General features: G+C 32.5%; 1 protein-coding gene across 1 annotated transcript in view; it reads left to right on the top strand.

Moving 5' to 3' along the window:
• The window catches only part of LOC139503270 (uncharacterized), a 101,804-nt gene that overhangs the window by 63,992 nt on the left and 24,725 nt on the right, over positions 1 to 13,087 (top strand). The window contains exon 14 of the mRNA XM_071293030.1: positions 11,493 to 12,698. Coding sequence (XP_071149131.1) covers positions 11,493 to 12,698 — 1,206 coding nt within the window. The remainder of the gene's footprint in view (positions 1 to 11,492; positions 12,699 to 13,087) is intronic.

The following is a 13,087-nucleotide window of genomic DNA, read 5'->3' as shown; positions in this document are numbered from 1 at the left end:
AATGCATCATGTCCCACTTTGAATTAACATTGTCTTCTCGGTAAGTATCCTTTTTACATCCTGGATAGGCATTCACAACAGGATAGTCTATTAACTTTTAACGACGTGCGTATAATTTTAGTACAAAATACAAACAATAAATGTTTTTAATAAGAATAACCAAGTTAACTGATTTTATTTAAAAAGGAAACTCGAATAAGGAATCGGTATTAAGGTTGTTTTTTTTATAGTTTTTTATATATAACGCGGTCCTCACTGTCTATTTCCGGTATAGTTGAAATTCATGTTGTTATTCATGTTATTTATGAGTAAAATACACATCTTTATTAGTCTCTAAAGAATCAATTCTGTCGGCAAGAAACTTGAAAAATTTTGTTTCGTTGTCATCTTCACAGAGAAAACTTCTCCAAACCCTGGTGTTCTACCATAACGAACACCTTTCCGTCTAGCACAAGAACCTTGCCTGTGTCTTGTCACAGCTAGCCTTATAAATTATTCATTTAGTAAACAACAAATACAATGTCTACTCTTAAATACTGGCAGTATGACATCATATATATATTCTTGAATTAACCAATGCTGCCCCACCAACGATAAATACGTCAGAATTTGGATCAGCAAATCGCAAAATGTTTCAAGTATACCCATTTGCACCGATTTAATACCACTGTTTAAAGTGACATCCTGAGACAAAAATGGAGGAGCAGTTTGTTTTTTATGGATAAAGAAATATTCCAAGTCAATTTGTCTACTGTGACAAGAAATAAAAGTCTGGAAAAGATATTGCAATCACTTTTAATGTTCTCTAGCTTTGTTTTTAACAAAAACGTTTACAGTTTTTTTTTACGGACATAATAGGAAGTTGTTCTTTTTGATCAGGTTATAAAAAGCAGGTTCTCCTTCGTTTTGCCTTTGCTTCAAAAGTTCTTTGTATTGTTTGCCTTTGATCTTTTTAAAGATATCCTTTTGTGTTTTCGCAGAGTGTTCATTAAGTCGTTCGTCTGTTATAGAAAAACCACTAGATCTTTCAAATTCATCTGATAGTCTATTGACTTCTGGTCCAGCTACCATCCATATGTCCAAAAGGGATCTTCGGTTAAACATATGACAACAACATCGCCCTTCACAATTGCATTATTCTGGGTTTTTTTGCCTGATCAATTATGCTATAAGAAAAATATTTGTTGGTCTTACGTACAGTGAAATTATCATTTTTAAAATCAATTTCCATCTGTGGGTGATGTTAAAGAAGGGAAGTCATATCTCGGAGAAGGTCGGTCACGATCGAGAATAATTTACACAATCAAGACCTAAATAAATACAGTATCATGCTTTATATGGACTGTTTGTACAAAATCTGACTTACTTTTTATGTTTCTCTCGTATTAATCACATTTTACACCTTATCCATCGAATACCTGATCATTGTAACTGAATGGACTTTGTTGTCGCTTTGACACATTCCCCATTTCCTTTCTCAATTTTATTGTTTTTAAACAGTGGCATCAAAGATGTTACACCTACTTACAAAATGTAAACAGCTGTACATGAGCCTCGATTTTTAGAGTAATGAGATGAACTACGATTTATTCCAGTGTGCCCTGGTTGTGCATACAAATAGCTCTTTATGTCTATAAATAATTTGCGCATGCGCAAAGTTGTTAAACATGTGCATCATAACATTAAAATCATAATATCATTGAAAATCCCAAAACCCTAATTTTATAGTAAATAGTTCAAATGTTTTAAATGAATTTTGTTACATTTTCTCGCATGTGCAAACCCTGGATATGTCAAATATTAATTTCTAGTAAATACTTCACATATAAGGAAGGTAGCTACCAAAACTGATAACTGCTTTTCACTAAAAGAAGGTAAAAGAAAAGTTTTCCAGAAAAAATCAGTATTTTCAAACTGAAAAAAACAGCCATTTTAGAAAAAGGCCGTGGCCATCTTGAAAAAATGATTTTTTTTAATGGCTAGCAGTTGTTTCTTAAAAAGTATATAATAATGATGCTTTGTGGTAAATTTCATGCTTGTATCATCGTTTGCACAATTCCCTCGATTTTGCCTGCTAATATCTTCTACTAGTAATCCGGATTATTTTTTTCTCAGTCGGTGTATGAATGTCGAACAGTGGTATACTGCTGTTGCCTTTATTTATTTATGTTAACAATTTTGATTTGATTATCATTATGTTTTCCGGCAATTATTTTTTGATAGTGCATAGTGGTTTTGCAAGAATCCTGAAACAGTTTTTGCACTTGTTTAACTGAAGACTTTTTTTGTAACAGTTATTTTCCAAATTACTTTTGGTTCTCATGAGCACTTCATACGTTACTAAAACAATAACACAATTGTTTTTCGTACTTGTTCGTTGTATCATCATAAAATGTTGACTGATTTGGAACCTTAGCGATCTGAAATCTGATAGGTATCTTTACAAATTGTATGTGACGTAACTACAGACAACAGTATGATACCACCGTTGATTGTTTTTATTTGATGTCCATTGGTCCTAGCTTAAAAATTGAGGTAAATGTCAAAGAAGAGGGACGAAAGTTACCAAAGGGACAGTTAAACTCATAAATCAAAGGTCATGAACATGTTTTACATTATGACTTTTACTTTATATCAGCTCCTCAATGACAAAGTGAACAATATCAAATAGACGTTGAACCAAAATGTAAGTCACAACATGTCAAAACATTTCAAGATGTGACGCATCATTTTTTTTTGGGGGGGAGGGGGTTAATGGCCTTGAATAGATGAATTCAAGAAATTAACTAACACTAACTTCAAACTTGTAAAGCTCATGGTATTTATGTATATTTTCTAAATTACTCAACCAAAGTCCATGAACATATTTTTTATCAAGGCATAAAGAACATACGAAATTACGCAACAACGTTTGGCCAGCATGAAAACGTTTAATTCGATGTGTTACGTAGTGAGCGCCATGCAAATTACTAATCAATTAATCAATCACTAAATCATGCAAGTTTCGGTCAAATGTGTTTATTAGGGGAACCATTATCTCTCTGTTTTCTATTTTAACTTGTTCATAGCGACCTCATCGTATGTGTTTTATTCCTCGTTTATACAGGTTTTCAACCAACCAACCATCTAGCCAATCAATAAATCAATCATGTTTTGAAGGGGAAAGACCGTTTAAAGTTGCGTCTAAAACAATTGATTTATATTTGATATTTTTATTAATTAAATACGTTTATGTACCGAAGCTTAGTAATTTTGACAAGGTTTTGTTTGGAAAGATATGAACGAAAAAACATTTCGGATATGTATCTATTTGCTTGTGTTTTTAAACGCTTTTTACAAAAACACATGTCACGAGTATTTATGTTTACAATCAATAATATCGAACACATGTTTTCTTAGACTGTTTCACATTGAGCTATACCCTACACGTGTATATGTTCATTAGTTTTTTTTACTATTGCTATATTCAATGATATAATTATATACAGATGGGTGCAGTTCTAAATTGTACAGCTAGTTAACTAAATAAGCAGACTTTACGACTGGTTAAAGTTAACTGTGTCTTTTTTATGTGAAAACAAATATCAACTATGCCATCAGTAAAATATACTAAATATCAAACCTGGAATAAAACATATACGTGTGTTCAAACAAATTCTACTTTTGTAGAGAAAACAGCATCAGTATAATAGTTCGAAGTCTCGGTTATTTAATTCAATGTGTGAAAATAAATGAAAGGATTACACAATTCAATAAAAATCAGTCGCAATTATAGAAGATGAAATTGCATTTCCAATTTGCAAGGTATCTTTAAAAGGTATCTTGATAAAATTATTATAACAAGATGAACAATAGTAGGAAGTTTCACTTTATAAAATGAAGCATATCTCATTTCGATACATACTTAGTGTAGATCGCATTGGAGTTTCATGGTCTGATGTTTAACAGTATGGAACGTGTTGGTTTATTTTTATTTATTGACGGTATTTCTAGTAAAAAACGAGCACTTGGTATTGTTTTCAGTAGGGTTTCTCATTGTCTGTCGGAGAAACAGCTTTATTTTGCTCCCTGCATCACATCAGTGTTAGAAATTCAATTAAATGATTCTGAGACCAAACGGAAGGCTTGGCGTACGATATTTCCTGGCAACACACACACTCATACAATAAAGGCATTGGTAACGACCACAGTACTGAGTAGAAAACCTTTAGTTTGTAAACACAAATAAAATTGCTTGCAACAAAATGTTTGTAAAATATGTTCATCTTGAAGTATGTATATTGTATGTTGCGATCAGTGAAGGAAAAATGTCTTTGTCATAGCACGAGTTGTCACATTACTACAGTTTTGTCAATTTATAAACAATTATATATGCTGGTTATAATGATAAGTGTAGAATATCAGGTATCTATCATCCTACAAATTACTCTGTCTGCATTCAAATCTCCATTTCTGGAACAAGTAGAATATCATAGTTTCCAACATGAATGATGGTTTTAAGTTACTGTTGACTAATCATTGTTTTTGCTAATCATTTGAACAACAATTTTTGCATTTCCCATTCTCCATTTCCAATAAAAAAAAGGTATAAAAATTACACAATGTATTAGGTTCGAAAGTTTCGTTGAATTGCTTAATATCTATTGATCGTATAATATAACCATGATAACAATTATTTAATAACATTAACAGTACCAAATTTCCTGCACCAGATGTGCATTTCGACAATACATGTCTCTTCAGTGATGCTCGTGGCCAAATAATTGAAATCCAAAGCTTATATAAAAGATGAAGAGCAATAATCCTAAAGGTCCAAAAAGTATAGCCAAATCCTTGAAAGTAATCCGAGCTTTCCATGAGGGAGATACATTCCTTAATTTATAATGATTTTTTACATTTTGTAACAGCAAATTTTAATAACACAACAAACCCGTATTCTTATGCCAGTACCGAAGTACTGGCTACTGGGCTGGTGATACCCTCGGGGCTCACCGTCCAACAGTAGAGGCATAGACCCAGTGGTAGTAATAACATTAACGGTACCAAATTTCCTGCACCAGATGCACATTTCGACCATACATGTCCCTTCAGTGATGCTCGTGGACAAACTATTTGAAATCCAAAGCTTATATAAAAGATGAAGAGCAATATTTAATATTCGCACTGAGTTTTTTTGTATTGGATTCTCAGTTACAAAATCAAAAAAAAAAAGTCATTAACACAATAAATGTGCATATAAACATTGGTTGAGTGTTTATTCAAATATAATTATATTTGCAAATATAGATAACATTTATATATCATCTTCGACGACCTGTGAATAAAGAAAAAAAAGGAAAGGATATGATATGAGTGCCATAGTTCCATAATCACATGTCAAAATCAAATGACAAAACGCATCAAAAACAAATGGACAAGAGCTGTCATATTAAACATTTCTTGGTCATACACATTATATTTTGGGGATTCCAAAGTACCTTTTTTTTTTACTTTTTGGGTTTCTATAGAATATTTTTGAAATTTGAGATTACATAGCTACTAAAGCTTTTACACATGTTTTTAAAATGGGTAAATTTGATTGCTTAACTTCCAGGGATGTTTGTTTTCTTATATGCAATGACATTTTATGGTTTTTTTCTTTTCTGAATCACTGGGCAGTTTTATTTTTGAAGTAATTTATTAAATTGCAATTACTTTACTAAAATAATTAATTAGATTACACATAACATTTTATCGTATTTTTTAAAACAATATATAAAAGCGTGTGTTAGATATTCTTTTAAGCTGACAATTCTAAATAGTCTTTAGATGTGACAGGTATTGCTAGATAGTTATTCAAGGTACCAGAATTATAACTTAGTACGCTAGACGCGCGTTTCGTCTACACAAGACTCATCAGTGATGCTCATATCAAAATATTTATAAATCCAAACAACTACAAAGTTAAAGAGCATTGAGATCCAAAATCCCATAAAAATGTGTCACTTACGGCTAATATAAAAAAGAAGATGTGTTATGATTGCTAATGCGATAACTATCCACAAAAGACCAAAATGACACAGCAATTAACAACTATACATGTAGGTCACCGTACGGCCTTCAACAATGAGCAAATCCCATACCGCATAATCAGCTATAATAGGCCCCCATAAGACAATGTAAAACAATTCAAACGAGAAAACAAACGGCCTTATTTATTTTAAAAAAATGAACGAAAAACAAATATGTAACACATAAACAAACTACAACCACTGAATTACAGGCTCCTGACTTGGGAAAGGCACATACATAAATAATGTGGCGGGGTTAAACATGTTAGCGGAATCCAAACCCTCCCCCTGACCTGGGACAGTGGTATAACAGTACAACAAAAGAACGAACTATAAAAATCAGTTGAAAAAGGCTTAACTCATCAGATGGACAAACATACAAGTAGACGTGGCCGGGTACTTATACATCCCGACACAAAAAGACGCAATGAACAGATATGAGAGTACTCGTCGTTATCTGACAGCTAGTTCAAAGCCACTTATTACTAATAAAAAAATCATGCATCTAAGACTAAACTATCAATCCGTACACATCCAACATCCAATGGATTTAGTGTAAAGACGTCATAAACAGCCAGAGAAAAACATGACCTTGTGCAATGCCAAGTTACAGGTATCGACAGATTGTAGATCTATAAATATGTATATGTATAAGTAATTTATGGTAACGATATCCCTGGTTTAATAATTTACCAGTAATACATAGGTTACGTTCGTTAAAATCAAAAACGTCACAACACACACGGACATAGTGAACAAGTTGTAAAATATAAACACCGTAAGATGGTGCCAAAGGAACCGTAAATTTTAGTGTGGAGTAAGGTCATAAATGACTGGGATAAGAAAATCCTTAGTTTTTCGAAAAATTCAAAGTTTTGATGAAATGACCACATTATTGATATTCATGTCAACACCGTCGTGTTGACTACTGGGCTAGCTATAAGATGTGTTGATAGAAGAGGGAATTTGTATATATTAACTTGCCAAGACATTTATTGTTTTTGACATCCCAAAAATGAAGTCATTTAATAAAAGATAATTTAAATACAAACATTATAAATGAATTAAAAATGTAAAAGTATACTTGTCACAATATTGAAAATCATTTTTAGTACAAACAATGTATAAATTGAGAATTTTAGCAATTTTTTGCTGATTTGACAAATAAAACACATGTGATAGTGGCATTATCCCTAGGCTGTTTTATTACACATTTTAATCTGATTAATTTTTTTGTTTTACAGCTGATAACTTTTATTACTATAATCCTTTTGTGTAAACTAATTTGATTATGTGCAGTGATTATAAAGTATAGATGAACTGTCGAAGAAAGGTTACTCAACCATATTTAGCGTAGGGTTTTTGGTTTAAAGAAAGTACACCACTAATTAATGGCCCCATTGCTTTCTATGTTAAACTCCTAAATTTCGAGTGGTCACATCTCTTTTATCTTAAGTTCAAATAAAGTGACAATCATTGCATGTCAAAGCAACACCTTCTGGTGTCCTGTACTGAAAAAATCAACATACCTTACATGGCATATAAGACAGAACTGGTTCCCGGAACTTCGGATGTACCAAAACAGGTACTTCCGATCTGACAAAAAGGCAAAATGTACCCTCCTTTTAAGATTTCATGCCATTTTTCAATTATTTAAATTTATCAGTCAAAAATTGTTCTGCAATGATCAACAGTCATGCAGCTTTCATTTGATACCAAAATTAATAAAATGTTTTAAATATTTTGAAAGTTATGTCCATGCGTAGGAACTATTTTGTGTTAAATATGTACTACTTTCTGGTATGTGCTTTCTGGCCGGGCCTGAATTAGTGGTGTTACACCTATAACACAACCAAACTTGCTATATTGACTTGAGCATTACTTTATTTCATTCTATGACCTATTTCAAGCAATAAAAAACATATGAAGCTTTAGTCCAAATACTATTTTATTAATTTTAAGCTCAAATTGGACTGGTAGTAACATATGGATTATTCAAAGAAAACTGCATATGGATATTACCATTGGCCAATATACTTTTTTATTCTCACTATTATTGTTTTATTTATTAATTTCTATTATGCCCGCGTCACACTGTCCCGATTTTTATATACGATGGACACCCGAATGCGAAAATTGTAAGTTCGTACGAAGTTGGTCCCGATCTCGTTAAAATACCAAAAAGTGACCGAAGCAAGTACGATGAATAACGAAGTCTATACGATGGTGCCTAAATTATATACGACAGCAAAAGATGGACATAAGAAGGTTAACCGAGGACGGGTATTTAAGCTTCATATCTCAGCCGAAGCCTACACGATGGATTACGATGATGGCGCGATGGCCATACGATGTCTAAAAGACGTCGTGTACAGCTTACGATGCATTTAAATTATATGCCGAAGGCATCACGCGTTTTAAATTGTTTGATCAATATTGAATATATATTATATTGTAAATTTAATTTCTGGTCAAAAAATAATATTTTATTTGTAAAAGTAAATCCTGAGCCTGTGATAGCTGCTCTTCTTGTTCCATTTGAATTAACAGAAACAACGCTGTCACCTTTCTTGTTCTACTAGAATCATATGATATGAGCTCCATGTTTTGTGAACGTCTTTCTTAACTGTCGTATAAGACTGACCAGTGCATATCGCGCATGGCACTTTAAATGTATTTTAGCTCGAAAATTAACTTACAGTTAGCTGGATTTATTGCCGTCGTAGTTCCATCTTGTCGCCTTCGTACTTTTATTCGATGGCAACACGACGGGATTACGAGGTCTTCACGAAGTCGTGTTGCCATCGTAAGACCTTCGGGTATCTTCGTGATTCATTCGTGAAGACATCGTAATGTCAAAACTGCCCGATGGAAACGATGGAAACACGAATGCAATACGATGTTCAAAGATGCATTCCCGGTGACATTACGATTATGAGGATGGTGATACGAACTCAATACGAGCCCTCAACATCGGACGCACCTTCGGGGATTTTTTAACATGTTAAAAAATTTAGAACCCTTCCCGAAGTTGTCCCCGAAGGCTAGAAAAAGTGGCCGATGGTTATACGATGGTTAAAGATGGCACTACGAATAGCCCGATCTGGATACGATCAGTCCCGATTTTGAAAATTTCCAGAATCGTGTTGCCATCGGCGTAAAAATTGGGACAGTGTGACGCAGGCATTAGGAAAGTTATGTGCTTACTAATAGTCATATTTTTATTAGAGGTTCTTCATTAAATGAAAATATATCAGTTTAAACTTAAGACATAAATGAGAAATTATCTCCCCTTTTTTCTTGAAACTGGAAAAGGGCTTTTTTTGTATATACCATAATTCTGTGGTAAAACATAGATTAATAAGAGCAATTTATATATCCCTCAGCTAGATAATTTGCTAAACTGATTCAAAATTGCATGTACAGTGAGATTTTAGAATTCTTATATGAGTATGGTGCGGGAATTTTTCGCTACATTGAAGACCTGTTGGTGACCCTCTGCTGTTGTTTTTTATTTGGTCGGGTTGTTGTCTCTTTGACACATTCCCCATTTCCATTCTCAATTTTATGTACCATTTGCCTTGATTGTAAAAGGCTACCATAAGAAAAACAAAAAAACTTGAAAAATCATAAGATTACTTTGACCAAGAGCTATTTTGTTCCATAAACAGGTCATAAAATACTTGTTTAATTGATTTCAATCAGAAAAAAATGCAAAATAAGAACTTGGAGTAAAGTCTTAACTGCATGCATGCTGTATGACCATAAAAGGCTAACATACTTGAGTATGCCAATTTAAGAGCTTAAATTTCCAGTAAGCAGGACGGTTGACCAAAAATAGTTGATTAAACATGATTACTAACATCAAATTGGACTTATTTTCATTGGAATAGGTACAACTTCTAAAAATTGGATTTCTGGTGATTCTCTGTAATAGGAAGTACACCACTAATTAATGGCCCCATTGCTTTCTATGTTAAATTCCTCAATTTCGAGTGGTCACAGCTCTTTTATCTTAAGTTCAAATAAAGTTACAATCATTGCATGTCAAAGCAACACCTTCTGGTGTCCTGTACTGAAAAAATCAACATACCTTACATGGCATATAAGAAAGAACTGGTTCCCGGAACTTCGGATGTACCAAAACAGGTACTTCCGATCTGACAAAAAGGCAAAATGTACCCTACTTTTTAAATTTCATGCCATTTTTTTATTATTCAAATTTATCAGTCAAAAATTGTTCTGCAATGATCAACAATCATGCAGCTTTCATTTGATACCAAAACTAAAAAAATATTCTAAATATTTTGAAAGTTATGTCCATGCGTTGGAACTTTTTTGTGTTAAATATGTACTACTTTCTGGTATGTGCTTTCTGGCCGGGCCTGAATTAGTGGTGTTACACCTTAACAAGATGATTAATCACTTATCAATATAAGAAAAAAACAATTAAAGAGAAAAACTATCATCTTAATATTTTATGATTATCTCATATTTTTTTTTTAAATTATCAGACTATCAAACAAATATTTCTGTTGCCAAATAATTAATATAAAAACTTTAGAATAAATTACAGACTTGTGTATTTAAAAAGCATGTATCTGATATATAATATATTTGATATTATATATTCGTAAAATAAACATTATTTTACAATTTATATTAACATAATTTCTTATCATTTACACCATAAAAGTATATGTAATACATACGTAATTCAAAAGTAATTTAGCATAACATGCTTTTTTTCATTGTAATTAATCAAAATACCATTATATGTACATACAAAATGCTGAATAACGCATTCAATTAAACTACATGCAAAATTGTAATGCATTACGCTGAATTACCATTACATTTTAATCACCCATCTCTGATCTCCAACATATACCTATTGTATCATGTGTATTTTATTATATGAACTTATGTAAACTATAACATATCGCATCTCAGTATGTTGATTTTCATCATTAATCAAAATACATTTTCAATATTCAACAGTTACTTATTCAAATGAGTCTTTCATCGAATATCACCCAAATGCTCACCTTATGTTATGTTTGATGCTTGTGGTGATCAAAATTCAATTGTTTACTATTTCTAGATTTATTTCACTTGACTGGGCGGGGTATAAACGTTCGCTTATTTAAGACCAGTCCATCTATAAACAGGAGTTTTGGGATAAACTTATCCAGTATATAGGTGAAATCAATCATAATTAGAACGGTAATCATCATTATCACACACATCTTCAAATAGACTGTCCATAAGCAAATCATAACATAAGTTCCGTTGAAATTCCATTGGTAGTACATTAAAATGTAGTTAGTATTAATTAAAGTAGCAAACGTCATTAGAACAAATATTAAACCAAATTCTATTATATTTAACATATTTCAAAGTGGAAATAAACAAGTCTATAATAACAGTCTTTCATTGCAGAATATAGAAAAAGAAAAGAAAGAAGTAAAAAATAAGTTTGCATCTGCCATAAAAACTAATCGACGTCATTGCCATGTCCGTGGAGGAATGCATTTCATTTCAAATATAGAACCATCTGAGAATACTTTCAGTCAATTACGGAGAACAATTTTCGATATTGCCAAAAAAATGCCTGCCTGGGGCGAAGACTATCCTATCAGATGGACCAATCTAGAACGAAGAATAGAGCAACTACGAAAAGAAGGGTCTAATGTTGTAACGCTTCAATCCATTAAGAAAGTTGCAAAGGAAGGTCTTGTCGCTATCATAACTCACGAGGAAATGATATTATTTTTAAACTATCAGCATCAAATTGGCAATGTAGTCTTCTACAATGACACGAGCTTAAATGAGTGTGTTATAATCAAGCCGACCTGGTTAATAAACGCATTTAAATGCATTGTTTTTGCAGATGACATTCCCCCGTTTGTCACTACACACCAAAAACAGATACTCTTGGAATTCAAGCAAACTGGAGTTATAACATTAGAGATTTTGACAGATTTGTTTAAGCAAAAAGGCCCTGCATTTATTGATAATCTTGGATACGTACTGAACGTTATGATGAAATTCGACATCATCGTTAAGGACAAATTGGACAACAAAAAATTTATATGTCCATGTGTTATAGACAAAGAGTCATCTTCTTTTGAGACAATTCTCAAGGAAAGCGGCAACTGCTTCCGTTCACCGTGGCTCTGTATAGAGTTCAGCTTTTTACCACCTGCTTTATACAATCACTTATTAGTTTTTTGTATGCGTGATCCTCACTTTGATCAACCAAAACTGTTTTATGAAATTGGACTTTTTTGTTTTAAAAATACCAACGGCCTAAAGAAATTTGTTCTTTGTTTGTCGAAAATGACAATATGTGTTCAGGTTTGGTCAGACACAAAAGACGACAAGTCATGCTTACAAGGAAATGAAACCATAAAAATTGGACAAACTCTCTTCAAAAATATATCAGATAAAATCAATGATATATTGCAGAAATATGAACTAAGAGTGGAATATAAATTGAGAGTTCTATGTTGTGAGTCAGCTTATGACATCTGTGAAACTGCACATTTATATTACCTTGGGAATATGCAAAATAGCGAATACACAATGTGTGGTTATCATGGAGAGATTCATAACTTTGAGGCAATGTTCAGATTTTGGATTCCGGTAAGTACTATACAAAGAAAAATAGTCAAATTAATAGTTATGACCACACTGATTTTTTTTCTTCAGAAAATATCAATCGAAATTGGTCGAGATCTATATCACGCATTAAATTAAAAGATAAAAAGCATCCACAGGTTGCGAATTCTTTAATCAAACCTGCTAGTACGCTCCAGTTTGATAACCCCATATCAGAGGTACCTTTTATATCATCACATACAAATTAATACACACACTACATCGACTCACCTATTCTTCATAGTTCGCCTTTTGATCTCAAGAAATGAATTAGCTTACCTTCTCTGATGTTAACATGTAATAACTCTGTTTAAAGGAACATACTATAGACCACCATACAATAGATGGCTATTGTCCTTGAATCTATTACATAA

This window comes from Mytilus edulis, chromosome 14 (genome assembly GCF_963676685.1).
Source record: "Mytilus edulis chromosome 14, xbMytEdul2.2, whole genome shotgun sequence".
Classification (NCBI taxonomy): Eukaryota; Metazoa; Mollusca; class Bivalvia; order Mytilida; family Mytilidae; genus Mytilus; species Mytilus edulis.
This window is presented reverse-complemented; position numbering and strand designations above follow the sequence as displayed.